Below are 27,362 nucleotides of genomic sequence, written 5' to 3' on the forward strand. Positions count from 1 at the left end.
CAGAATTAAGCGTTGGTATGCTGTCCTAAAGGAGGCCCCATCTCACCCTCCATCTCTGTGGTGCAGCCACAGAGAAAGTATTCATGCAGGCTGATTTAAGATGTTTTCTTTTGATAAGGGACAGCTCCCAAAGGGGGATGCACTTGGCTAAGCCTGGCTATCATGATCAATGGTCATCCATTGGCGCCTATCTGTCTAGGGAGTGCCAAATGGACATCTGGACTGCATTCCTAAGTGTCAGGAGTAAGTGACTCATATCTCACCTTGATCAACCAATCAGGGACTGGTAGGGCCGAGTAACCCACGCGGGACTCTGATGCCCATGGAACTGTCAGCCAATCAACGAGCTGAAGTTCCTCCAGGTAAAAACAGGCAACACAGAGAGCCTGGGAGATTCAAGGAATTGTGGAGAATTCTGTGGACTATTCTAAAGGGAATTCAAAGGAGAATTCCAGGGCAGGACGGCCCAGGAGCAGAAGGCTCCCAAGGGCAGGACATTCTCGCAGCACGCCTCCTGACCATCCTGAGACTCAGCCCGGACAACCACGGAACGGCCAGTGTGTCCGAGTGCCAGAACTTTGCTTTGTTCTAAGAGTCTAGAGCGGAGGTTGCCAGAGAGTAACCAGAGGATGCACCCGAGGTTAGCACCAGCAGCAAGCCTCGTGAACAGGTCGGAACTGTGGACAGCTGAATCACTATTCAGAACTAGCGCTTCATCAGGAACGAACCGGTCCTCTTCCTGACTTGCTGGGACCCACAGTCATCTTTTCTCCTGTGCACAAACTTTGCTAGTTAAAGCCAACAGTGAGCATCAGCAGCGCACCGTCGCAAGCCGCACAGCACAGCCTGGCATGGAGCCAGAGAGCGCAGATTGGACAGCAACAGCCTGCAACTGTTTCTTTGTGCCCGCAGGAGATCTGAATCCCCAGAGATTGGATGAGTATTCAACTTCAATGCATTACAGCTCGAGAATTCAATTGTTATCCCAACCAGTTGATATCAATTTAATTCCTAAGAGTTATGTACTTGTTTTGAGTATCTAATGTAGAAGTTGTAACCAAGTTCAATTACGAAACGGTCTAAATGAATGATATACTGAACGTATGTCCTCTTGATATATGTAACTCTTTGTAACTGACTGAATATATACCTTTTGTATTCTGATAACCCTCTCGATAAGATCTGTTAAGTTTATATGCATATTCTATGTATTAATAAATGTATCCTCGTGTATTAGTACCTGTGTGTGTGTGCGTTGTTTGAGTTATATCGCATGGTTGGATTCTAAAGCCATCAAAAGAATCAATTTTGTGATTTACTGCTACAATTAATAATTGTCCCAGTAAATGCCCAAACCCTACAGAACTGGTGCCTTCAGAGAGCACACAACACTCCACTCAAAGGGCTTTACAGGTAATGGGGATCCCCTCCACCACCACCAATGTGCAGCCCCACCTGGAGGATGCAACGGGAGTCGTAGTGTGCCAGAACGCTCCCCACACACCAGCTATCAGTGGGGAGGAGAGCAGAGTAATGAAGCCAGTTCACAGTTCCTTTTCACAGGCTTTAAGGCTGCATTGTTTTATCAAAAATTACATTTGCTGACTAATACAGATATCAACCCTGAAACAGTCTATGAGGTTGAAATGTTTTTACTTTCTGCTGTTTCTGCTGCAGCATGCAGCTAACCTCTACTTGTTTCTTTGCAGAACCCACACTGATAAGGCTTACTCCAACCTCTTCACTTATATTGTGCTTTATTCAGCCATTTGTTTTTAAACGTTTTTTGTGTTATTAAAAATGTTTATTTGTAACATAATCGGGTGTCTCTGGGAGGAAACCACAGAGTGAGGCAGCAGCACAAACATCCACTCTGTTCTGTGAAAGACCGAACACTTGTACGTTTCCTCAACATTTCTACTTAATCAAGTTAAACTAAAAAACATTTTCAATTAAAATGAAGATGGCTCTTTTCAGTAAACAGCTGAAAACATTGGGAGAGAGTGTGTCCACCACGTAGAAGGCCCGGTATAAAGGCATCAAGAACACAAAGTTGGTTCTTGCTTGTTTTTTTTTTAGACAGTACACCATATTTTACTTTTATCAATAAACAGAACAATTTCGTTCTCCTTCTGAATTTCTTTATGTACTGTATATTTGTGGAAAGATAAACACAGAATTGCATTATGTTCAAATAAATTTAAAAACCCTTTTGCAACTGACAGGAATATGTTTTTTCAAATAGCGAATTTGTTGTATAAGTTAAATATCTGAAATAACTTCATTTCACGAGGCTTCAACGGTACTTAAAAAGCTTTCAATGAGAAACTATTAAAACGTACTACTTTCGAAACTAAACACACCAGAGCTGCGTTCTCACTTCCTTCCTTTTTATTTTTTTTACTTCCCTTTTCATACAGTGTTCTTTCATGATGTAGTCTGGTGCGCTTTCTTCTCTATATAAAACTACAATCCCCACAACCAGCCCACGACAAATGACGTTTATGTTATGCGCCAGCACTTGTCGCATGTTGTGAGTCAGTGTGCGAGCGTTTTTTGAGGGAATCTTCGAACGAGGAACTGGTTGTCTCATGGTTTGACTTTATACAGAACCTGTGTGAAAGGAGTCGAAAATCGTACTCGGATACAGCGAACAAATAAAAGATGTTTTCTCCCCGGGCGTCTGCTGGATCGGCTCGCAGGCCGACCTCCAGAGCGGCCGGTAGAAAGAGCCTAGCCGGTACCCCGACGGGACTGTTCTCGCCGGTCCGGAGAGCGTCTCTGCCGGCGAGGTAAGTATTTTATCGAAAAAATGAAGCGAAAATTTACGTTAGGGTGATCTAACAGTCGCTTCACTTTCGTCAGTACTGATCCAAAAATAAAACAACGTGAAATGAAGCAGGATCTTCATTAACGATCACTAAAATAGTGAAGTTAGCAGAGCTGTACGAACAATCCTAAACACGAAATGATTAGTTTTAAAAGAGCAAAGCGCGGCTTGTTTAATCGCAAATCTTTATCACTTAGTAATTCTACGTGGTTTAGCGTTAATAGTTGTTTTTAAAAAACGTTTATCCTCTATCATTTAATATAAAAGTCATAGAATTTACTTAAAACAACTGCGAATTTGAAAATCCCTCACCTGTTTAAAACTCGCTGGCTAACCAAGTTAGTTGATTTTAAATGTATGCGTTTTCGTCAGGTCAGGTATTTTGCTGATATCCTGAATATATAAGCAAACGATATTATTTGTGAACCTCGTGTCGGAGGCACATTTTAATAGTGAAGACTACTCTGCGAGAGAACTGCATTGTTCATTCATTCATTGAAATTCATTCATTAGTCCGCTTCCGTCAGATTCAGGGCATTAGAGAAAAAAAGTAAAATTCCAATCTGAATTGTGAACAGGTCCAAGAGTATTGTCGGCATGGCTGCTGTTTTCAATTGTGACAGCGCGCTGTCAGGTGCTGGGTTAACCAGTCACAGGACTTCACAGACCAGTGCGTGTGCTGCTGGTTCCGATCCAGCTGCAAGAACGACGGCACGAATGGACCCGGTTTGTTAGCATGCAGACCTCTGCAGAACCCGCACTGATGCAGCTTCGTACTCCATCCTCTTCATTTATCTTGTGCTTTATTCAGTCTTACTGAAAACCAGCCATTTGTTTCAAAGAGGTTTTTTTCGTTCCATTAACAATGTATATTTCTAACATGATGGAGTGGAGGAAACCACAGTACCCAGAATGCACCCCACAGGGAGCGGGCAGGCTCGACATGGACAGGTGTCCTTTTCCAGAATCCAACCCAGACCTGGAGCTGTGAGTGTGAGGCAGCAGCACAAACATCCCCTCTGTTCTGTTCCAGAGCGACTCCCACGCGGGCCCAGTACACGGCCACCGCCGAGAACTTCGACCTGCAGGGCTTCGGCTCTTCGTTGCCCGTGAAAGTGATGGAGGCCCTGACGATGGCCGAAGGTGAGCTTTCCTGTGCCCCTGCCGCCGTAGATATACTGTACTGCCTGCCTCCGGGCTTTTGCGTATTGACACACTGTACATGATTGTACAGTCCAGCTGTCTCAGTACAGGCTGTGCAGCTTCTCTAAAGCCTTCGTCTTCATTCGAATTGCAAAGGCCCTGTCCCCAAAAGGGCGGGATTCAACTTGCTGAAAAATGCATATGTCACCAGAATCAAAAGCTTTCTGACCTTGCCGTGTGTGCGGAAATTGTTTTTCATTTATCTTCCAAGCTTTTTAAAATCAAGCCTTCAGTGGCTAGGGGTCTCAATAGCGTGTCCGGACGGCTATAGATGTTTGTACCCCACACACGGGCTGTAACCTGGAAATCGATGGCCGTGAGTGGGTGTGTTGCTCGGTGGTGCAGGCCAGGCCCTGCTGTATTCATGCGTGTGAACAGGCGTGATCTCCTGCCCTTGGCCTGGGGCTGAGCCGGGTGTCTTGTCTGTTGCAGAGGAGGAGGAGATCAGCGCGCGGGTGGACCAGAGTGGCTGGGCCTGGCTGGTGTGCGGAGAGAGTCTTATTATCTGGAAGATCGGGCAGACTGCTGTGGCAAAGGTGACATTTCCTCGTCTCTTTTTTAATCCCTAGAAAACCAGACGTCTGTGTACAGGGAAATATTGTGGGAAATGCATTGAGCGTTAAATGGAACTTTGACTGGTCTTTTCCTATCAGCTTGTTTGAAGATCTCATCTCTCTGTGACTCTGTCCTGTACGTCCATACAGGCGAAGGTCTGTCCTGCCGATACCCCAGGGACCTGGACACGTGCTGATGATGCAATCAGATACAGTGGTATGCAAAAGTTTGGGCACCCCTGGTCAAATTGCACGCTTCACTGAGTCTCTAAGTGAAAGGTAGTTAACACAGCCTCTGGAGGGTACAAACGTAGACATGGCAGAATTCTGCACATTTTAATGCACAATTACCATTTACTTGACAGATTGAAAAAAAATAAAAAATAAAACCAGGGGTGCCCCAACTTTTGCATGCAGCTGTACAACGTGGTGGTTTTTGAGATCGATACCCAATGTTCCTCCCCCTTCTGGACGAAATCAAGCACTGCCAACTTCATCCTTGATTAGCAAAAGGGAAGGGTGTGTGGCCGTTCACATTACGAGCTGTGAGTTCTGGTTAGGAAAACCGTTTTCTAGCATCCATTGGCGTAAATGTGAAACGTTGCGGCTACAGGTGGCGTTGATTTGGAGGCCTGCTGTCTGATTCTGTTCTGTTCTGAACCCCAGTTATCGGTCTGCAAGGAGCTGCAGCTGCCGCCCAGTGACTTTGCCGGCTCTGCAGATCTGGTCGCCCTATCGTGCCAGGGCTCTGGCGAAGGGGCTCCTGTACAGGTGGGTTTGTGCGTCAGTCTGGGCGTTCAGAGCACAAGAGCAGTTCCTCGTGAGAGGAGGCCCCTAGGCCCGTCCAGCGCCTTCGCCTGCTAGTAGCTGATTGGTCAGCCAATCTCGTCAAGCCGTTCCATGAGGTATCGGCTTCAACACAGTTTGTTCCAGAGACCCACGACCCTCGGAATAAAGAAGGACCTCCTGTGCTCAGTTTTGAATCCACTTCCATGTAGTTTCCACTATGAGATTCAGTTCCTTCAAGCTGTCAGTGCAGGACATCCCCTTAAGCTGCGACAGGCGTCTGGTTACTTTCTCTTTACTGATTCCAGAGCAGCGATATTGGTTCAATGATGCTGTGACCACAAATGGCTTTCAGTGTTTGTTTTGGGGAAAACTCAGGAGCACACAGGCTCTACATGTGCTCATAGGCGGAAGCCAGTGGTGTAACTGGACGTTAAGGTTCACAAGGAGCGTGGTTTCAAAGCAGCCCGTCGGGCGTCCTGGTGCGAGCTGAGGCGGCGGGGGGGGCTGGCTGAGCTCACGGCTGTTCTTGACCTCGCAGGCGATTGCAGTGATGGCTGTGACCCGGGAGGGGACGGTGCGCTACTGGCCCAGCCTGGTCCACGAAGGCACCTATACCGAGACTGTCGCAGACCTGGGCGGAAACCTCTGTAGCTTCCTGACAGCAGTCAAGGTAGCGTCACACCTGACTTCAACACTCCAGTTCTTTCCTGCGTCGCACTGGAGTCTGTAAAAACCACCTTGGAATGAATTGCATTGATGTATGTTAAAGGGGAACTGCATTCCTGATTTCTCAGACCGTTTATTAAGATAAGATCACTTTATTGGCCCTATACAATTTCTTGCATTAGGAATTTGTCTTTTCACATACCCCAGCTTGCTCTCCATGAGACACACAGACAGGGAGAGAAGCTTGCGGTCAGAGCGCAGGGTCAGCGATTGAAACCACCCCTGGAGCAGGTGGGGTTAAGGGCCTGGCTCAGGTGCCCAACGGAGTAGGATTCCTCTGCCGGCCGCGGGATTTGAACCGGCAACCTTCCAGCCACAGGCGCAGATCCTGAGCCACAGAGCCACCGCTCTGCCCATTAAATCTCAGTAACAAAATAAATTCATTGACGGAATAGACAATTTTGACAATAAGTCGCTGTGTTGTGACAAACCCCTGGTCTCACCACGGGCAAGAGCAAGAGTTCCCATGACTGGCGAAGTGAAGCGGCCCTTCCTGCTCACTAGTCTCTGGAAGGGCTAATGAAATGTGACGTACGAGAGAATAACTGCAGGTTGTGCAAAAAACATTGCATTGAAATTTTCCGACATGATTTGCATGCAGACTAAGTAACTAAGTATTTTTCGGGTAAACCATCTTAAAGTCGAGAGCGATTTTTCTATTGGAATAAAAGAGCTGTATTCACAAGCCTGCTTGTTTATAGTGTAATAGTTTGCAGGCTTCACCGGAAGCTTCGGTGTCTTGTTCCGAATCGTAGAACATTGCGCTGGGCATACAGTACCTGGAAATTTAGTTTATTTTGTGATGTAAATTGGAGGTTTTACTAGTTACTGCGTACATCTGACTTTCATTGTGGGTTGAAATGCACTCATCAATGCAGATTCTTTCTAACTCTTCATGGAGAGCAAGTTGGGGTATGCGGAAGATAAAATCCTAATGCAAGAAATTGTATATGGCTAATAAAGTGATCTTCTCTTATTTCTCGGTCTCTTAACCCCGGAATATAAAGATAGTGTGGCAGTTCCCCTTCAACATCAGATCCCAATCACTGGCGGTGTCGCTGAGGTTAAAGGTCAGCCTCTGAAGACCATCAGAAACCGTTTTGAGAAAATTCCTTTTTTCCCCCCACACGGGCGGTTTTTGTAGTGTTCAACTTGAGTAATGCCGGGAGTTTGTTAATCGCGCTCATTTGTCCTGTTCCTTTCTGCCTCTGCCTGCCCTCCTGGTGTCTCCGCAGGGCGGCGGCTTCGTGCTCTCCTCCGACAGGGAGCAGCTCTTGCGCCTGGGCGCGGACGCCCCGGGGAGGCTGCAGCAGAGGGCGCTGCAGCAGGGCCAGGGCGTGCTGTCCGGCCTCGGCCGCCGCGTCTCCAGCCTCTTCGGCATGCTGGCGCAGCCCCCTGACGTCGCGGTAGGTGTCCGGCGGCGCCTCTGGGCTCGGTGGTGCAGCAGCTCCAGCTTCCTCCTCCTGGCACACGGGGGGGGTTCCTGTCCCAGGCGGTTCAAATCAGATGTTCTGTTGTGTTGTCCTCTGCTCTGTTCTGTCTGTATAGCGCTTTTTACAATGGACATCGTCACAGAGCAGCTTTACTGAACCCCCAGTGAGCGAGCCTAAGGCGACAGTGGCGAAGTAGGAAGGAGAGCAGCCAAGGTTCGAAAGGGGAGCCTGTCCTCCTCTGGCCAGCAACGGGTTCAATTAGAATTAACACATCCGAGAGTCGTCTGTGTTCTGTTAGATGGTGGGAAAGGCACAATCATGGATGGATGGAAATGTCCAACAGTGTCTGGAATGGTCAACTGGTTTCCTTCAGTGGAGATTTCACTGGGAAGGGCTTTGTAGAGGATGGGCTGTTGATTTTCTGACCGGTAAAAGGAGCTGGATTCTGGACCTGGGCCTCCAAACGGTCTACCTCAGGATGGCCTTTCCCAGCATTCTTCGTTTGGCACTGCCTAGCTTTATAATTAAAAATGAATAATTCCTGACACTTATATAGTGCTTTTCTGGACACTCCACTCAAAGCGCTTTACGGGTAATGGGGATTCCCTCCACCACCACCAGTGTGCAGCCCCACCTGGATGATGTGACGGCAGCCATAGTGCGCCAGAACGCTCACCACACACCAGCTCTCAGTGGGGAGGAGAGCAGAGTGATGAAGCCAGTTCAGAGATGGGGATTATTAGGAGGCCATGATTGGTAAGGGCTAATGGGATATTTGGCCAGAACGCCAGGGTTACACCCCTACTCTTTTCAAGAAACACCCTGGGATTTTTAATGACCACAGAGAGTCAGGACCTCGGTTTTACATTCCATCCGAAGGACGGCGCCTGTTTACAGTATAGTGTCCCCGTCACTATACTGGAGCATTAGGACCCACACGGACCGCAGGGTGAGCGCCCCCTACTGGCCCCCTCTAACACTGCAGTTCCCCTTTATGAAGAGTAAGAACGGAAGGTTTACACACAAGAGGAGGCAGTTTGGCACATCTGGCCTGTTTGAAATTGAGTAGCAAGGAATCGTGGTATTTATTTTTTCTAACGTCTCTTCCAGCACAAGTCTTAGTTTTCCCCAGGAGGTCTCCCATCCAGGTACTGACCAGGCTCACACCTGCTGAGCTTCAGGGGGTTGCCAGTGGTGAGTTGCAGAGTGATATGACTGCTGGCAATGCCCTTTAAGTCGACAGAGTGAAAATAAGTCGGCAATTTTGGATTTCGGCGAACGTATCGGTAGGAAAATTGATCGGCGGTCAGCTGGGTCTGGAAAATGTTGTCCGGGGTCTGTCCCTCGGCTCTGCTGCCAGTTTTTCTTTCCCCCGGGTGTCGACTCTCCGCCTCTCGTCTCTCGGCAGCTCCGCAGCCTGCTGTGGGTCAGGGAGAGCGCCTGCCTGTACACTCTGACCAGCTGCAGCCTCGGCAAATGGGAGGTGGAGGAGAGCTCGGAGCACCAGGTGCTCAGCTGGGACGTCAACAGGAACCTCCGGGAGAGCATTACTGATGCCATCTGGGTGAGGCCACTTCGCCTGCCCTGCTGCGACAGTTTGAGCCCTGTCTTCTGCCCCCTTGATGAAGATTGTGGTTTGTTAGCCCACCCAAGAAAGGCTTTGCTGTATTATTGTTTTAAAGTGCATTTAAAGTTCAGGTCCCAGGTAGGCCACTACCCCTGGATCTTTCAGCAGTGTTCTTTACCCACATTACTCTGGTAAATTGCCAGCTGTATAAGTGGGCACAAATATAAGTAACTCAAGAGCGCTGCAGAACATAATTAAAAACAGAACAATATATCTAGTTTTGGTTTAGTCATTGATTTTTTGTTACTGCTTTTATTTATGCAGAAATTGGTGGCCTTCTTGGTTTCATCTTCTCTAGTTTTCCAGCATATGAAATCCCACATGTTAGTGGCCTACCTGTGATCTGAACTTTACATGCACATTAAAACAAGAATACAGCAAAGCCTTTCTTAGGGCTCATTGTATCCCTTTACACCTTTATTGTTTCGGTGAGTGTGGCAGAGAGAGTGTGTAGCCTTTGCAAATCAATCTAGTGTTGGAAAATAGTCATTAGGAATGAGGAATTATAACTGGGGGGGTAATACTTTTGAAAAACAAAAATGAAATGGGTTGACAGACTACTCTGGGCAAATCAAGAAACACAAACTTTATTAATTCTGTCGACGTTACATTGAAGTAGAGTGATTATAGTTTATATTGGGATGGCAGAGGACAGTTAATTCAAGAAACATCTGTTTTTCCACAACATATAGCACATGTTACTACTAAGTGAAAACAGCAGGACTTTTAAGTGAGTTTTTCACCTTTTCTTGTGTTGGTGAAGCCCCCTCACTGAGGTCACACCTTCCGAATCTTGATCCTTTGCGTTCTGATGTTTCAGGGGTCTGAAAGCAACTATGAAGAAATTAAGGAAGGTGTGAATGTGATGTACATAGATCTGCAGCTCAACCAGTGAGTACTGTCTTCACTTGCTCCTGTGTGGAAGTGTTTTTCACTGCCTACTCGTCAAGGATCTCTGTTAAAGGGGCACTGCTATGCTTTTTCTGTATTTCAGATTTAGAAAGAATCACCATTGATCAGTATATTTCATACCACAATGAAAGCAAAATGTACTACCAAGTAATGTGTAAAACCTCCAATGTATGTCACAAAATAGACAAAATTTCCAGGTTTTCACGGCACCATATTGCTGTTATTATCAGCGATTCAGAACAAGGCAACAAAACTTCCAGTGAGGAGAAGCAGCATCTCTTTTAATCCAATAGATATTGTTCTCAACTTTGAGACGCTTTTGCGGACAAATAGTACTTGTTAACCCTGCATGCAAATCACTTTGGATCATTTCTGCATTGAAATGTCTGCTGCACAACCAGTGTTTATTCACTTGTACATCACAGCACGTCAGTCATCATGGTGACTAGTGAGTAGGAAGGGCCGGTTCAAGTCGCAATTCTCGCAAACTCTTGCTATCGCCTGTGGCAAGATCAGAGCTTGGCACCAACATGGAGACTTACAGTACTTTCACAAACTTCACAGCTTTGTGTCTTATTCAGAATTTGTGACGTTTTGCGATACCGTCAACTCATTTATTTCATTACTGAGACTTGGGACTGCAGTTCCCCTTTATGAAGAATAAGAACAGAAAGTTTACACACAAGAGGAGGCAGTTTGGCACATCTGGCCTGTTTGAAATGGAGTAGCAAGGAATCGTGGTATTTATTTTTTCTGGGATTTATTGGGATGGTGAATATTCCTTAGAAATGTCATTCGTGTTTTGTGTTTTAAGGGATGGGTTAGTTGTCCTGGCAGCTGCCTGGCACCCTGCTGATGCGCCCTGCTTGGCGTACTACTGCCTGGTCACACTGCAGGAGCAGGGATCGCAGATCTCGCAGGAGATCTCGGTGGAGGTCACAAAATACAACCCCCCCTTTCAGGTAGGGTCCACGGTGCACGGATTTCAGCTGGACAGCTTCCATGTCAAAAGATATTCATTACGTAGAGCAGAGGTTTAAATAAAACTGCTGGCAAAAAATAGGGTAAGATTTTCCTTGGCTCCGTTATTTTTTTATTTTTGATTTGGAAAATTGAGTTTAGTGCTGATGTGCAATATTTTATTGCCAGACATTTGCCCTTACAGTTTACCATACAGTAAGCAATGAACTGTAAATGATTTTTGTCTTCAGGAACATCGCATGGCTTTGGGTTTCTTTAGTTCTGTTTTTGGGAAACGAGGGAGCTGGAGTTTGTTTGTTTGTTTGTTTGTTTGTTTGTTTGTTTGTTTGTTTGTTTGTTTGTTTGTTTGTTTGTTTGTTTGTTTGTTTGTTTGTTTGTTTGTTTGTTTGTTTGTTTGTTTGTTTGTTTGTTTGTTTGTTTGTGTGTGTGTGTGGACGTGTCGAACACATCCTGACTTGTGTCCGGCCTGCAGAGCGAAGAGAACCTGCTGGACATGAGGTTTCTGTTGCCCGACCCCTCCAGTCAGGCGGCCTACCTGTACAACAAGGAGCTGATCTTTGCTTGTTCCACGGGCACTGGCAGAGGAGACCTGCCTGAAGAAAAGATCTCCTTCAGCTTCCCTGGTAAGCACCCCTATCAACGACAAAATGATAATGTCCTTCTGGCTTCAGTCACTCGGTCGCCTCTTGCAGGTGCTGAGAATTAGTAGAATCTGTTTGAATCAAAATGCAGGTGTGGAGGCTTGGGACCTGTCAGTGGAAGGGTTAGAAGACCCTTTCATTGGCTTTCTGCCTGTGCCAGTCAACCGACTTCACTGAATCGAATACCTAATGATAATAATTCCTAACACTTATATAGTGCTTTTCTGGACACTCCACTCAAAGCGCTTTACAGGTAATGGGGATCCCCTCCACCCCCACCAGTGTGCAGCCCCACCTGGGTGATGTGACGGCAGCCATAGTGCGCCAGAACGCTCACCACACACCAGCTCTCAGTGGAGAGGAGAGCAAAGTGATGAAGCCAGTTCAGAGATGGGGAATATTAGGAGGCCATAATTGTCATGGGCCAATGGGAAATTTGGCCAGGACGCCGGGGTTACACCCCTACTCTTTTGGAGAAACACCCTGGTTTTTAATGACCACAGAGAAATCGGGACCTCGGTTTTACGTCTCATCCGAAGGACGGCGCCTTTTTTTTTTACCAACATGCCTTAAGCAGTGTTCTTTAGAAAGGGCGGCCCTTACCAGGAACGAGCAGCCTTGTGGTAGGCTCATTCAGAAGAGCAGTGCTAAGACTGCAGCTCTAGCGTCACCTGTTCTGTTTAACCTTTACTCCCCCTTGTTGACGTACTCTGATCTCGTAATGTTATTGCAAGAGAAGGCCATTGTCTCCAGCAAGCAAGCAGCTTTGGTTTTTAGAAGTTGAGGATCCTGTTCAGCTGTTTAAGAAAGAGCTCTTGGGAACCAAAGCCGGCATTTTGTCTCGGAGTAAAGAGCTGTGTACGAGGGAGAGCCCCTCAGGGCTGATTCCGGGGTGTCGTTCCAGGTGACAGGCTCCTGGGAGGCGGCTGCTGTGCCGATTTGCCCATTTTCTTCTCCCAGAGCAGCGGGCTGGTGGCAGTGGTGGCCAGGGAGGGCGTGTCTGTGCTGCCAGAGACGGTGGAAGACTCGCTGTGTTCCTCACTCGCTGAAGCGGCGCAGGAGGTAAGAGAGGGAAGTTACTGTCTTAGCTGCTGCCTGCCCGACTAAAAATTCCTTTTTCATTAAGGAACTATGTTTTTATTCAGAGACCTTAAAAGGTAAAAGACTGCCTAATGGAAACCTGTATCAGATGCTTGAAGTATTTTGTCCCATGTTGCTTTTTTTAAAGTAGTAATGATAATTCTTGGCAATGGTACAACGCCTTTTACCCTGTTAAACAAGAGTGGCAGCTCATCTCCTTCTCCTGCACCCCCCACATGGGTGACATGCTGAGCCGTTCTGCCCCAGCAGCCCCACTGCACTGCAGATCAGCTGGAGGAGCGAGAAGATTTCCCCAGTTGCACGGAGGGGAGAACTTGAAGGAGGACGGATCAGACAGGAGTCCCTCTGGAGTTAAAGCCCTTACTGTTACGAATGGTGCCGTGGGCTCCTTAATGACCAAACAGTCTGGATCTTTGTTTAACATCTTATTCCAGGGATGACCCCTCCAATAGGTCCACATCCCTGCAGCGCTAGTTTCAAAATTCCGTACCAGAACAGAAGAGGGCCACCTCTTGGTACCACAATATAACTTCTGGTACCAGCCTGCCTTTTCTTAAAGATCTCTCATCATATTGTGTTCTAGGTTAAAAACCTCCCCATGAAAAAGACTTGACGTCTGTCTGCGGGAGTTGTACTGGTCTCTGCCACAAGGAGGCTCTATATGTGTTCACAGAAACATGGCTAGTTCATGTAATATAATCCCTAAACTATGCACAAGCTAGAGTCAGCTATATTAGGAACGTCTAAATCTGCTTGTAAGCATCAGATCTTGTCTCGTTAATGCACAAAATTCCCTGATGGACATTAACTTGTTTTGTGAATATTCGAAAAGGAAAAGGGAGCAACTTATTTACATTTTACTTTTCGTTTTGAAAAACGAAGAGTCTTGTGTGGATTGGTGTAAGTGGTACCGGCATCCTGGAAAGCATTTTTTTTTCTCAGAAACGTCCCTGTGTTGCCAGGATGGCAGCAAGTAGCCGGGGGACAGGGTGCCCTCTTAGCTTGGGCACATGGGCAGGCCGAACTCTGTGCCTACCAAGAGCATCCCTTCATTTTCGGGTGTTGGTGGGCTTTTCCATCTGAAGTATGAATATCTAAATCCATTCTTTTAAATTAAGTTGACGAAATATGAAATCATCGAAATATGATGCAGTATGTGATCAGTGAAAATGGATTCCCCCTTGTTTTGTTAAGGCTTCGACCACAGAGGGCTCGTCCAAGATGGAGACAATAGCACAGGAAGACAAAACCAAGCTTCTGAAAACGGCTTTTCTGCATTTCTGCCGGTAAGCTTACAGCAGACGCTTGTGCACGTTGCACTCTTCCCTACACCTGAAGTGAACTGAAGTGAACTCTGTCCCTGTCACTTAGCTTTTGCTTGTCCACAAGCACCTCTAGTAAAGTGAGGGAGCTGCAGCCCCTATGTGTGGAGTGAGGCAAGGGGCTGCAGCCATCAGGGAGACAGGAGGACAGGACGGGCCAGTGGTCGCTGTTTGTACCTGTCCAGGGAGTTAGCTGAGTGCTGTCCCATTTAGTGTTCATGAGCTTTTCCCTTTTCTTTCCTCAAACACAGCGGCCCTCTTAGTGGAGCCTGGTCCTGGTAGAACGTCAGTAAGGTTATCCAGCTCCTTCAGCCACTAGAGACTAATAGATCTGAGGGTCTCTCGCAGTTGGTTTTAGGAAGAAACCAGAGTGTCAGCTTTTACAGCATGGCTGGGCGGCTTGTTCCACACCCCCACCACCCTTTGTGTGAAGAAGGGCCTCCTGTTCTCCTGCTCTCTCCGGGTAATTTCCACTTGAGTCCTCTGGTCCGCTGTGTTGACTTTGTTAGTGCCTTGCAGGATCCTGATCACGTGGATCAGGTCTTGGTAATTCAGAGTCAGGGGTGTTCAGCAGGGAGAGAAATTGACTCACGGGTCCTGTTGTGTAGCCTGTGAGACTGTTTGCATCTGGAGAGCCGGTTTCTTGAAGGGTGGTGGACGGCTGTAGCCCACATCAGCCGTCATAGACGCCGATATGCCCCCAGACACTAGACACTGCTGCCCTACCCCCACCCTCAAACACACATCAATCGCTGTGTGGAATGTCAGCTAATTATAGCGCTTGCTGGGTGCTGAAGCCAACTGCAAACTTTCAGCGCTGCTGAAAATCTACACCTTGCTCTTTTCCATGCATTTCAATCATTTATCCTCCCCTCCTTGCTCGAGTTGCTCATTAAATAAGCCCTTGATTGCTTTCACTTAAAGAAATTACTTTCTAATGATGAATTCATTTTTTATAGAGTCTTATTGGCAACCACTCTAGTTGCAAGTTGCATGGAATCAATGCAGTCAGCCGATCGTAAGAGAGCAGTATGATGCTCCCCTCTGCAGCTAAGCGGAGTAGTTGTCTACAAGACCTAAGGGAATGAGCGATAGAGCACTATGTGGCAAGCTTCAGAGCCAGGCACATGGTAGGGCGTCCTTTGCTTGGAAGTGTTTTGGAATTGCAGCTGGGGCACTGTGGTGGCCTGGCACTGAGGTCTGCTCCCTCACAGCCCTTGGGCCACGGGCCCCGAACTGGGGAGCCCTCTTTGTGGTATTTGTGCGTTTTCCCTGTGGTTGTGCAGGTCTTCACCGGGTACCCCAGTTTCTTCCCGTCTTCCCACGAAAGACATGTCGAGTCGGCTGACTGCTTGCGAGTTGTCCCCGTGCGTGGTCTCTTCGATGGGCGTAGCCCTGCCCTGTGACCCGTACCTTCCAAAACGAACACACGGCCAATACCAGGAAGAAGCAGCTTTCTGGGGGTTGGATTTGCAGCTGAAGCTGTTTTCTTGATGAGTCCAGCAAAAAAAACCATCTAGCTAAGAACAGGGCTGTCAGGAGAAGGGCTCATTGACAGTCAGTGTGAAGCTCATCAGGTGACAGTATCCACTGGTGAGCAGGGTGATCAGTGCTGTACTGGCAGCTGCAATCAGGAGGGAAACCCTAGTGCCTCTTCCATCCAAGAACATGACCCTCGTTCATTCGCTTGTTTTTTTAAAACGTGAATCGGGTCTTGATCATTCAGAGTCAGTGACCACATAAATGATGAATTTGTATTTTAAAAACATTAAAAAATAAATCCTCACAAATGGCAAGGCTTGTCTGGTTGTGAGCTGGTCCTCGTTCTGTGTGACGTGCTGTGCTTTACCTCAACAGGAAGGACCTGATGCAGGCGCAGAACATGGTGGATGAAATCTTTCCTCCCGATGGTGATCCAGACTCGAACACTGAGCTGGACCAGGTAGTGACCCAGATTGACCTCGACCTTATTGATGATTACCCTGCGATGGACCCACGATGGGCAGAGTCTGTGCCTGACGGTGAGTTTGCTCTACAGAGACAACAAGGGCTTCATTAAGGATTCTGGTCTTGGGCCACAAGGCTGAGACCAAGCCCAACAGGAGCAGATAGCACACTCTGGCTATGCAGTCCCATGCTGACACATGGAGATGCTGCTACTTATGCCCAGCATTTTGAAGAATTATGTGTGTGTTGTGTCTGTAATATGAATTCAACATGTACAGCCATTACTGTTGGTTTGTAACTCGCCAAATCCAATTTAATTTTAGTATCCGCTTTGTAGAAGATTTGCAAAACTTAGATGGAAGCGAGGTGTACTGAAAATGTAGAGCATTCTTCTCTAATGATCATGTGAGGGCAAGTAGGTTTTGCAATAAAGTATTTGCCTTTTTTTCTGCCACTTGATTTAGAACTCTATGAATATGAAGTATTTCCACGATGATTACTGAAAGGTAAACATTGATGTTGAGCATCTGCTGGATAAGACCCTCACCTTCTGGTTTTCCAGGTGTTGGGGGTTTTAACTTCGAGGTTTTTCCATACCTTAACATGCTTTTTGAAATGTTTCTTTTTCTGCTGCAGAGACGAGTGGGTTCAGTCTCACATCCTTGATCCTTCTCCACCAGCTGGAGGACAAAATGAAAGCTCACTGTTTTTTCATGAACTTCCTCCTTGAAGTGAGTTGCATTTCTTTCTTCCTGGTTGTTGGCAGCGAGGGGTGTGTGACGCAGAGGGCTGCTACCTCACAGCTCTAGCTAGGGTCTGGAGCTCCTGTGTGGAGTTTCCATGTTCTCCGCTGTGTTTGCAGGGGTATTTTCCAGGTGCTGCAGTTTGCCTGTTTTCCAGAGGCATGCTGGTTGGGGTCATTGGCCCTCAGTGGGTGTGTGTGCATCATGAGACGGACAAGTGTCCTGTACAGGGCGAAGTCCTGCCTTTCAACCAAGTACATGCAGAATACGTTCCCATGAGAATAAGCATTTTCGTGCTAATGCAAGGTTACATAAGTGTTTGTCCCCAAGCTCCCACAGCGCTGGAGCAGAGAAGCACACAGTTGAACGGTGGCCTTGTACAACTGCTGTGGTTGACAAGACAAGCATTTCACAGGATTGGGTAACTGGTAGAATGAACAGGTTCATGAGAGCCCTGCGGAAAGGACTTCAAGCTCAACCACTCGTCATCTTGTGTGCAATGTCTGATTCATGCACTGTCGTCTTACTCTTCTGCTCTGAATTTATCGGTTTTCTAAGTTCCTCCCAGGGTGGGTTTGCAGTCTCGTTATAGAGATAGAGCACAATCTTCTGTTCAGTGGCTTCTCTGACAGCGACTGGCGCAGTACACTCCTGTGAAATTCCCTGGCTCTGAACGCTGCCGCCCCTCCCTCTGTCCCCCAGGTCGGGCTGCTCCAGAGGCTGAGCACAGTGATGGCACGGGGCGCCTCCACGGCCACCCGGCTGCAGCTGTGCGAACACGCGGAGAAGCTGACCGCTGCCACCGTCCTCAAGAACTACCACTCCAAACTGCCCGAGCTGGTCAACGGGGCCATCCTCATCGCGCTGAGGAAGAGCAACGCCGAGGTGCCCCCCAACCTCACGGCCGCCGACGTGTTCTTCAGAGAGGTAGGCCGCCTGGCGTGCCGGGGTTACGGCAAGACCGAAACCCTTCCTGCTCCACACCCTCTTCCCAGTGCGCTCTACGTTTGCCGCCTCTGACAGGTGACTGAGTCTCTGCCTTCCAGGTGTCTCAGGTTTCCTGCATTTTTGAGTGCCTCTTGGAGGAGGAGGAGAGGGCTCTGAGAGAAGCGCACATGGAGTCGGTGGAATGGGCTCAGGTCGTCGTCAACGTCAACAACATAATCAAGGTGCTGACCTCTCGTGCTGTGCCTCTTGCTGTTCCAAAGATCAGAAGCCGATGGGACTGCAGCTGCCTATAGTAGTTTGGTCCATTCTGGGTTTTAGGGGAGAAAAGCTCTTGTTTTATTTTTTGTCATTAAGATAAGGAAAAAGACACTGAAGGACTGAATTTTTTGTGTAACCACAAGAAGCAGAATGCTGAAAATCTAATGTAATTTAATGTCCTTAAACACCTGTATTCCAGGATCCTGGAGTACTTATAAAGGTGCAGGTCGCATGTTGAGAATCGTGTGGGCATTTGACATTATCCTGTTAAGGTGTTAAATATCACCTGGGCTACTGTTAAGGTATTTTTAGCTCTGACACGTTTGTGCTTTGTGACTCTCTCATGAAATGGCATAGCAATAACTGTTAGATTTAGAGGAGGGGTTTTGTTCCTGTTCAGTCAGTGATAACCCTACTTTTCATTTTTTGTTCCTGTAGGACATGCTGCTGGCTGCTGGCCAGTACAGAGAAACCAAAGTTTCTCTGTACAAGCCTCCTGGTTACGAGACGATTGAGCCAGAATACATCCCCTGGACAGGTACGGTCCTAAGCTCCCAATTCTGTATTACAGGTGTACAGGTTTCATTCTGGCTTTCTGTTACCCAAAGCATGTCCAGCTGTGGGTTACACAGTTCCCCGCTACAGGTTCTGAAATGTAGACCACCAAGTTGTGGTTGGTACCCCTCTAGCTGGCCAGATTCTGCCTTGAGGGCCACAGTAGGCCCCTAGGCATGGCAGCGCCTGGCACCAGTGTTTTGGCTGCTCAGCATGTGCTACCTGCAGGAACGAGCACATGGGTGCCCATAAGATCTACTGCACTCCCAGTCACCAGCTCTTCCTTCTAAAACTGGAAAGCATCAATGTTGATTATTCAGAAGAGTCACAAATGCACCTCATGTGGTCGGGTAACCAGGTTCCATCAGCCTTTTGAACTGTTAGATTGGAGATCTGTTTATGCACAGATTTGATTTTGACAGAGTCGGTTTTAAATTCTGTTTCAGACTGTTCATTAGGAACCATGTTATTTCGGTACAAAACCAGCCCTAAACCTGGATCGGTTACAGATGCATGCATGTTTAGAAAATAACGACGTGGAGAATGTAGCAGAAGCCAGGAGATTGCAGCATTCCTACTGCCAGCTGGGAAGGGTTTGCTCTGGGTGGGTGGCGGCCCTGACGGTGTCGATCGCTCTCCCGTAGCTTCCAGCGCCCCCGGTGGGGTGCGAGCCGTCATCGTTCGCCAGCACGAGGTCATCCTGAAGACGGTCTACCCCCAGGCCGACACCGAGCTGCGCAACACCCTCAACGAGCAGCTGGTGGCGCTGCTGGATTCCTACCTGGATGGATACGTGACCCAGCTCAAGTCTTTAAATCGGCCCAGCGACCCGGAGCGATACAACAACCTGGAGATGGAGTACACCCAGCGGCGCTCCGAGCTGCTGTCTCCGCTCTGTAAGTCACGCGTTCTGATGAATTCCTGTCCCTCACAGACTACCGTGTCTAGAGCAAGGCTCCCCCTGCCTCACGAAGCCCAGGTGTCTTGTACAAGATACCGATCGGTTTGGCGTCAGTAAGGCGTTTGCTATATATATATAAAAAAGAAGCTTCAGGCTTTGTGTTTCAAAAAGTATTTCGACATATTTCTCCTGCAGAAAAAGCTTTGGTGGCTGGATCCTGCATCAAGGTTCTTGATCTTCTTTAGACAAATCAGAATCTCTGCGGTACAAGGCAATCGTCAACAACATGTCCCAATCTAATCTCCAAGCTCTTCTCTGACTTATGGCCCATTATGGACTGCTGCTGAAGCAGCACATGGCTGTATTTGTTGCCTCTCAACAAAGGTTTCCCTATCTCCTGAATTGCAGTGGACCTGGGCCAGTACCAGTGGGTGGCTGCTCTTGCTGAAAAGTACTGTGATTTTGACATCTTGGTTCAGATGTGTGAGCAGACTGACAACCAGAGCAGACTGCAGCGGTACATGACAAAATTTGCTGATCAGGTAATAAAGGACCACGGGCAGTGGTACTTGTTTTAAGATTGTGTGCCAGCTTTTTTATTTGTGGCTACAGGGATATTATGATATAAGGACTGCCAGTTTTCCATAGTGTTTGTGTACTTGTCTTCCTTACAGCTGCACAGGGGGCCTGTTCAGATGAATGTGTTTGATCATGACCCTGCAGGAAACATGTATTTCTCATGTATTGAGTAACTAGGAAAAATACAGAGAATTGTTTAGTTTTTATAACACCTTTGCAACCAAAATCCATCCTAAATTGTTTGTAGTGGATAACTGGCCTTGCTCTTTAACAGCCACCCTTTTCGTTTTCATTGATGGCTCCAGGCTGGTGAAAGCTGTACTTTTTGCATATGTGAAGTACTGAGCCATCTGGATGTCGAACCGGGACAGCTCCGGCTCTCGGCCTGGCTGAGGACCAGCCGGTGTCCTCAGTGGCTCCTTCTCTCCTCTAGAACTTTGCCGACTTCCTGTTCCGCTGGTACATGGAGAAGGGCAAGAGGGGGAAGCTGCTGTCTCAGCCGGTCACTCAGCACCAGCAGCTCGCCAGCTTCCTGCAGGACCACGAGCACCTCAGCTGGCTGCACGAAATCCACACGCAGGACTTCCGCAAGGTAGGCAAGCCAGAAGGGGCCCAACCTGTTCTCAGTCTGCCCTCCGAGCACGGACTCCAACAGGCGTCAGCTCTTGGTCATTTCAGGAGACCTTGAAAACCTACTGAATCACAGCCCTTGAGCACTGGAAGATAAGATAAGATCACTTTATTGGCCATATACAATTTCTTGCATTAGGAATTTGTCTTTTCGCATATCCCAGCGTGCTCTCCATGAGACACACAGACAGAGAGAGAAGCTGGGGGTCAGAGCGCAGGGTCAGCCATTTACACGGCGCCTCTGGAACAGTTGGGGTGAAGGGCCTTGCTCAGGGGCCCAACGGAGTAGGATTCCTCTGCTGGCTGCGGGATTTGAATCGCTCCGCGGTTGGGAGACGACTAGACCTAGAAAATAATGGCAGCATACGTCGTCACAGACTGGGTGTAGCAGGGCGGGCAGGAGCCAAGGATTGCCTGGGAGAGAGAAAGGGTGATTGTACACACAGCTTCTGCCAGCAGCCATGTCACCCTGTAACTCCCAGATGGCAGCCCACTGGAGCTCAGCAGGTGTGAGCCTGGATGGGAGACCTCCTGGGAAAAACTAAGGTTGCTGTTGGGAGAGAGTTATTGGGGGCGCTCATCCTGCAGTCCATGTGGGTCCTAATGCCCGAAAATGGCGATGGGGACACTATACTGTAAAAAGGTGCCGTCCTTTGGATGAGATGTAAAACTGAGGTCCTGACTCTCTGTGGTCATTAAAAATCCCAGGGCGTTTCTCGAAAAGAGTAGGGGTGTCCTGGCCAAATTTCCTATTGGCCTTTACCAATCGTGGCCTCCTAATAATCCCCATCTATGAACTGGCTTCATCACTCTGTTCTCCTCCCCACTGAGAGCTGGTGTGTGGGGAGTGTACTGGTGCACTATGGCTGCCGTCACATCATCCAGGTGGGGCTGCACACTGGTGGTGGTGGAGGGGATCCCCATTACCTGTAAAGCACTTTGAGTGGAGTGTCCAGAAAAGTGCTATATAAGTGTAAGGAATTATTCATTATTAGCTTTAGGCTGTGTGATAATCCCATTATCTTTGGCCAGCACTTTTGTTGCCATTCAGTGCTGGACAGATCCTTCTCCTGACAATCCCAGTTTTTGTGCCTCACACTTTATTTTTACAGGCTCATCAGACCTTGTATGAGCTGGCTAATGCGGAGACCCGATACTTTGCTAAAAAGAAGACCATGCTTGCCCTCAGCAAACTGACGGCGTTGGCATCAGACCTGTCGGATGATGTAATGCAGAGAAAGCTCAATGGTAAGACAGTTTCTTACAGCCAGTAACAAATGGTTTGCCTTTAATATTTAATAGACATCCTCAGTCTTTATTCCCATGTAAGGTATCTTTTCTTGTTTCATTCATCAGGAGTTGTTGAAGGTCTTAGAACACAGTCCAGAATTAGTTATTCCTAACTGCATGTATACTGATGGGGAAAAAAGAAACGCAACATCTTCTGGACTTCTGGAGAATACTGTAGTTATTGCTTATGTACTTTCACAAAAAGTTGTCAATTTGTTTTAAGCCCTCTGACCAGCAATGCAGCTTGTGCAGTGAGGCATTGCAACTTGCCAATCACACAAAAGCTCGTTAGGTGCACTTTGACCCAAAGAGGTCCAGGTGGAACAATGTCTGATCAGGTCACCTTTAAAAAGGCCTTAATTCAAAGCTTGGGTCACTGCAAGAAAAAGGCCACACTTAGTCAATTTTCTGTGCATTCCATAATGCCTCCAATGTCACCAGAAGCAAGGGAGTGGGCCATTGGTATGCTGCAGACACTATGGAGTAAGCCGTTCCACTGTGTCCCGAGTGCAGAGAAGGTTTCAGTAGACCGGCAAGATCCGGTTGCCCTCAAGTGACCACACCAGAGCAGGACCGACACATCAGACTGGTCCATCTGAGAGATCGTTTCAGATCTGCAACCCATACTGCTGCTGAAACTGCCAGCAGACACAATGCCCGCATCATTGACAGGACAGTGAGGCTCCATGCTGCTGGCCTTAGAGCAAGGCGACCTGTCAGAGGTCCTCTGCTCACACCTCCTAGACGTCACCCCGACCGGCTTGGCCCAGACAGAGGGGCTGATGGACTCGTCAGCAGTGGCATCAGGTCCTCTTCACAGATGAGTCACTCTTCAGCCTGTTCCACGCAGACGGGAGGGCCAGAGTGTGGAGGAGGAGGTGTTGCGTTTCTTTTTTTCCCCATCAGTATATTTGTTTCACACTGGAGAGCATAACCATAGGAAAATGACTCCTGCATTTTGACAATTTTGGAGTCGGCTGTTCCACAACAAGCACAAGGCAAACACGCTGAAAAGGACAGGGGCCACAGCTTTCTCGCGGTTCCTCAAGCAGACCTGTTGTTTCTCTCCCTGTATCCGTTAGACATTATGGAGCAGGAGCGCTTCCTGCTGCACCAGGAGACCCTGCCCAGGCAGCTGCTGGAGGAGAAGCAGCTGAACCCGGACACCATGCCACTGCTGACCGCCCACAGCCTCGTCAATGTGAGTGCCCGGGACAGCTGGCGCTGCCCGTAGCAGCAAGGCCTGTCCCACCGAGAGAGAGGCCAGTCCAGCAGAGCCACAGCTCACGAGATCATCCCTGAGGATATCAGAGAGTCACCATCCCTGAGCTCTTTCACATCCAGGCTCAAAACCGTCTTCTTTAGAAGAGCCTGTACTTAACTGGTTCCGTTCTTTACCCCTCTGCTCCTGCTGTACTCCGTACCCCCATCTACCGTCTCCTCTCATTGTGCATTTTCATTGTGTATATCTTGTGTATTAATAGTAATAATACTGAAGGACAAAGCAGCGCAGTTTAGTCCCACATCGGAGCACTGACAGGGCTTTGTTGCACAGCCTCTCATATCCGGTTTGTTCCGTAGCTGTACATCTGCGACGATAACAGAAACGCCAACGAGTACGACTTCAAGAAAGCGCTGGACCTCCTGGAGTACATGGATAAGGTACGGAGATTCTGAGCCGCTAAACCGAAAGAACGACAGCGAGTGCCGGCTCTGCGTGCTGTCCCGTTACTTAACTGTCCTCTTCCATCAGGGACAGGCCGGCTTTTGTTTAATGAGCTGATTTATGGCCTGCCAGTTGTCCCACCCCCCCCACCAGCTGATGGCTTTTCAGACACCAGTGCTTACTGTCCACCTGCTGCGAGAACAGAGAGCAGCTGTGAGTTGGGCCCCCCGGCCCTCTGACCTTCATACCACAGCCCCCCCTCTCGCAGGGAGCCCCTGACTACAAATGGGCTACTAACTATATTAAGATCCTTGTGCGGTTTTGTTGTGGCTGCACGTTTTCTTTTACAGTTTCATTTATTCAGTCGTGAATTATTTCCTCAAATCCGCCCACTTTCCTTTCTCGGTTTGAGGTAACAGTGAAGGTGATTCACTGTCCTTAGAATCTTCTCCTGATGTTTTCATTGCTAGTGTGCAGGCCCTGCCACAGCTAACGCCTTCACACACTTGCTCTTTGGTTCCGCTTGACGTTGTCGGGAGCTGCTGACTCATGAGCGAGTCATGTCTTTTGTTAAATGATGACGGTACAAAACAGCATGGAAATGCATGAGCAAATTCTGTAAAACACTTTTTTTTCCCCATTTAGTTGAGCCATTTTTACATGTATTCACAATACAGCGGGGATCTGCAAGATGTCTTTTTTTGCAGGTTTAAGGACAACTTTAAATATTTTGAGAGGAAACTGCAGACATGTTTTGATTGTGTTCTTTTTTGGAGTCTGACTTGCATCTTTTCTGTTTCAAGGATGGTGCCGTTGACATTGAAGGGCTCAAATGTGAAATCCTTTGCAAGGCTCTCCAGAGAGACGAGTAAGATTTTTCAAAACATATTTGTCCTTTTATGCCCTCGTGCACAATAGTCTTCAGTTTTGTTCCCATTTTCAGTGGGAATAGCAGTGGGAAGTAAAGATGAAGACAATGCAGAAATGGCTTTTTTCTAGTCAGGAGAGATTTAAATGTTATAAGACTTAAGGGCAAACATGGTCAAATTTAAGAGCTTGCAGATTACACTGATCTTTGCCTTTGGTAACTAAAAAAACAATATTGTAGTTTACTTCAGGCTGAGTGAGGGCATAGCTGCTTCTTGTTCTTCTTAAAAGCACACATGTGTGACTATCTTATTATTTAGCCAGGCAGGCCGCCTCCTTGCATCTGTTAGCTTTCTTTCCAGGCGAAAGATTGACTCAGGGTATTTTGGATGCCACAAGTTCAGTCTCGAATTCCGAGTTAGGGAGACAGGTGTGGGGACAGACAGGTCAGGGACAAAACCAGACTCACAACATCCTGACTGTAGCCCTGTGCCCTCCAGCTGGTCCTCTGTGGATGGGAGCGACGACCCAGTCGAAGCAGCAAAGGACAGCATCTTTGTCAAGATCTTGCAGAAGCTCATTAAAGAGGGTAAGTGCACGCGCCATTGAAGCCTGCTGCGGTCAGCCCTGTTGTTCCACAGTTCCGGTAGCAAAAAGCAAATAACGACAACATAGATGCAAAGTGGTAAAGGTATACTTTAAAACGAAATGGCTTGAGGGACCAACTGACAATACATTCTGCAAGCCCTACACAAACTCGTGCAGAATACAGAGCTCGAGGAAACTTAAAAAGAGGGCTTGTAGTAACTCTTGATACAAAAATACATATAGGAATTCAGATCCTTTACATCTAAGTGCGTCGTGGTAGAGGAAGAGGTTTAATATTAAGAGCACATAGGTATTGCAGTAGGTCCTCATGTATAGAAAGTTGGTAAAGATCTCCCAATGGTAGACTTCTACCTTCAGGCTGGAGGGTTGCGATGAAGTGACTGGCAGATTCACCGTTCTCTTTCGAAGACTCCGTGAAGCTGCTCCTGACGTGATCTCATTTTTATTAAAGTCCGCTTTTGCAGTTTCTCCCAGTTTTTCCGTTCGCTGGCCTTTTCACTTCACGCGATCGCCGAGGCCTTTCCCTCCTCGTGTGAGCGATGAGTTATCTGCGTGTCCGTGACGTGTGTCAGCGGTCTTGCTCTCTTCCAGGGGTTTGTCTGCAGACTTACTTGCCTGACGTCGATGCCCTGCTTCAGTCGGAAGAGCTGGAGAGACTGCGGTCCAAGACCTACTTTGAGTTTGCTCTGCGGGCCAACTATGAACACTATCTGCAAGCCCAGACATGAGCTGACCGAGCGCCTCTCCCAACTGTGACTCCACTCAGCTCGTGGCCTCCCGGGCCCTTCGTTTCTAGTCTTCTAAAAACTAATTTCCCATTTTGTAATAAACTTTGCCGAATTTCTGTTCTCTCCCCTGTTCTTCGTCGTCATCCGAAAGTCCTAGCACAAAGCTTAATGGAGTTGAAGCAAGGGCAGAGTTTGTTTATATGTTTATTATTAAAAGATTTTCAATTTTCTGTATAAAGCAACTGTTTATAGTTTACAGTTACAATGAATAGTAATGGAGACTTACTAAAATATTGTTACACATGTCTGTGTAGTATCTGCTGTTGTTGAAAGATTGAGTGCAAAGAAACTGTCTACAGGATCTTTTATTACCTTAATGAGCCTGAAAAATGGTCAGCTACCCTCTTGATATAATGAGATCGTTTATAACTGTCATTAATTTCCACTGTGCTTAGCTTCTTATGCCTTAATGGCATAACGAAATATTTAGAGAAAAGGCTTCTGTTTCTTAAAAGTCCATGCCTTGTAAAAAATGGCTTTGCAACTATCAGAATGAACATACACCCCTTCTACACAGGAGTGAATGCTGCTGGAATATAGTGCTGTAGGAAAAACCTGACTGTACAGGCACCGATTTCCATTGATCCTGAAGAGCTTCATGGATCAATAAGCACCTCGGGAAGCTGCTTGGAAGAAATCATGCAGAGCTCTGTCTAACCCCTGAGCTGTTAGGCAAGGCAAGCCACCAGCTTCATGTGGCAGGAGCCGAGCCGAAAGCAGCAATGCTCCAAACAGATGTCGCCGTGTCTTCAAGTTGCTAAAATAGGAAAGGAGAGTTAAATCAGGGACATCTGCAATAAATTAAATGCTGAATGTGACAGATTTCCCCGTCGCTCAATATGGAAGTTCTGTGCAGAATTGTAATGTTGTATAGCTTCATGGTCGTTGGCAAATAATTTTACTTCTGCTTCCTTAAAGGCTCTTAATCATTCCAAGTAGCGTTTTCCATGCAATCACTTGACAAAAAGTGTGTAATGCAAGGAGTCCAAAGTGTTTCTTTTTCAAATAAAAATACATTTATGTAACCTAATGCTTAAACTAATCTAAATTTAAAAGTATTACAGTGATGCATGTATGGTGCTTTTCAGACTTCTCTGCCTCCCTTGGAACACAGGCTCTTTCCAGACTCACTTTCAGGGGTTGTCAGATTTAGAAATCTGTCCCTCAGATAGTTAGGTTGAAAAACAGCAATAAAATATTTTGTGACTCATTGATATGCAGAAGTGTGTAAAATGAACTTTGGGGGCAGATCGAGGCCGGGAGCTGTGTCCAGTCTCTGTCCAGCTTTGCTGTCCTGCACTTTGCTTCCCGGATACATGGTCAGCAGAGGATCAATCCTCTACTGGAACAAGTAAAGGTTTTTTCCAAGCTGAAAAGAGAAGGAAAACACACTGTTTCGGCTGGGGAGCCTTCTTCAGGTGTCAATTCAGTTGTCAACCTGAAGATGGCTCCACAGCTAAAA

At 47.4% G+C, this 27,362-nt stretch overlaps 1 protein-coding gene across 1 annotated transcript; it reads left to right on the forward strand.

Annotated features, from left to right (window-relative positions):
• Positions 1-2,516: 2,516 nt before the first annotated feature.
• Positions 2,517-26,925, forward strand: nup133 (nucleoporin 133). Its single transcript, XM_088609816.1, has 26 exons — positions 2,517-2,792; positions 3,864-3,973; positions 4,466-4,569; positions 5,254-5,358; positions 5,915-6,046; positions 7,338-7,508; positions 8,944-9,099; positions 9,983-10,053; positions 10,889-11,036; positions 11,528-11,678; positions 12,601-12,758; positions 13,992-14,083; positions 15,977-16,140; positions 16,703-16,797; positions 17,512-17,736; positions 17,856-17,978; positions 18,454-18,553; positions 19,215-19,466; positions 19,880-20,013; positions 20,484-20,642; positions 21,793-21,928; positions 23,053-23,171; positions 23,552-23,632; positions 24,440-24,504; positions 25,004-25,092; positions 25,704-26,925. Exons 1-26 carry the CDS (start codon positions 2,665-2,667, stop codon positions 25,838-25,840), a joined length of 3,405 nt encoding a protein of 1,134 aa, XP_088465942.1. The 5' UTR covers positions 2,517-2,664; the 3' UTR covers positions 25,841-26,925.
• Positions 26,926-27,362: the final 437 nt, after the last annotated feature.

This window comes from Lepisosteus platostomus, chromosome 17 (genome assembly GCF_059453375.1).
Source record: "Lepisosteus platostomus isolate fLepPlt1 chromosome 17, fLepPlt1.hap1, whole genome shotgun sequence".
Classification (NCBI taxonomy): domain Eukaryota; kingdom Metazoa; phylum Chordata; class Actinopteri; order Semionotiformes; family Lepisosteidae; genus Lepisosteus; species Lepisosteus platostomus.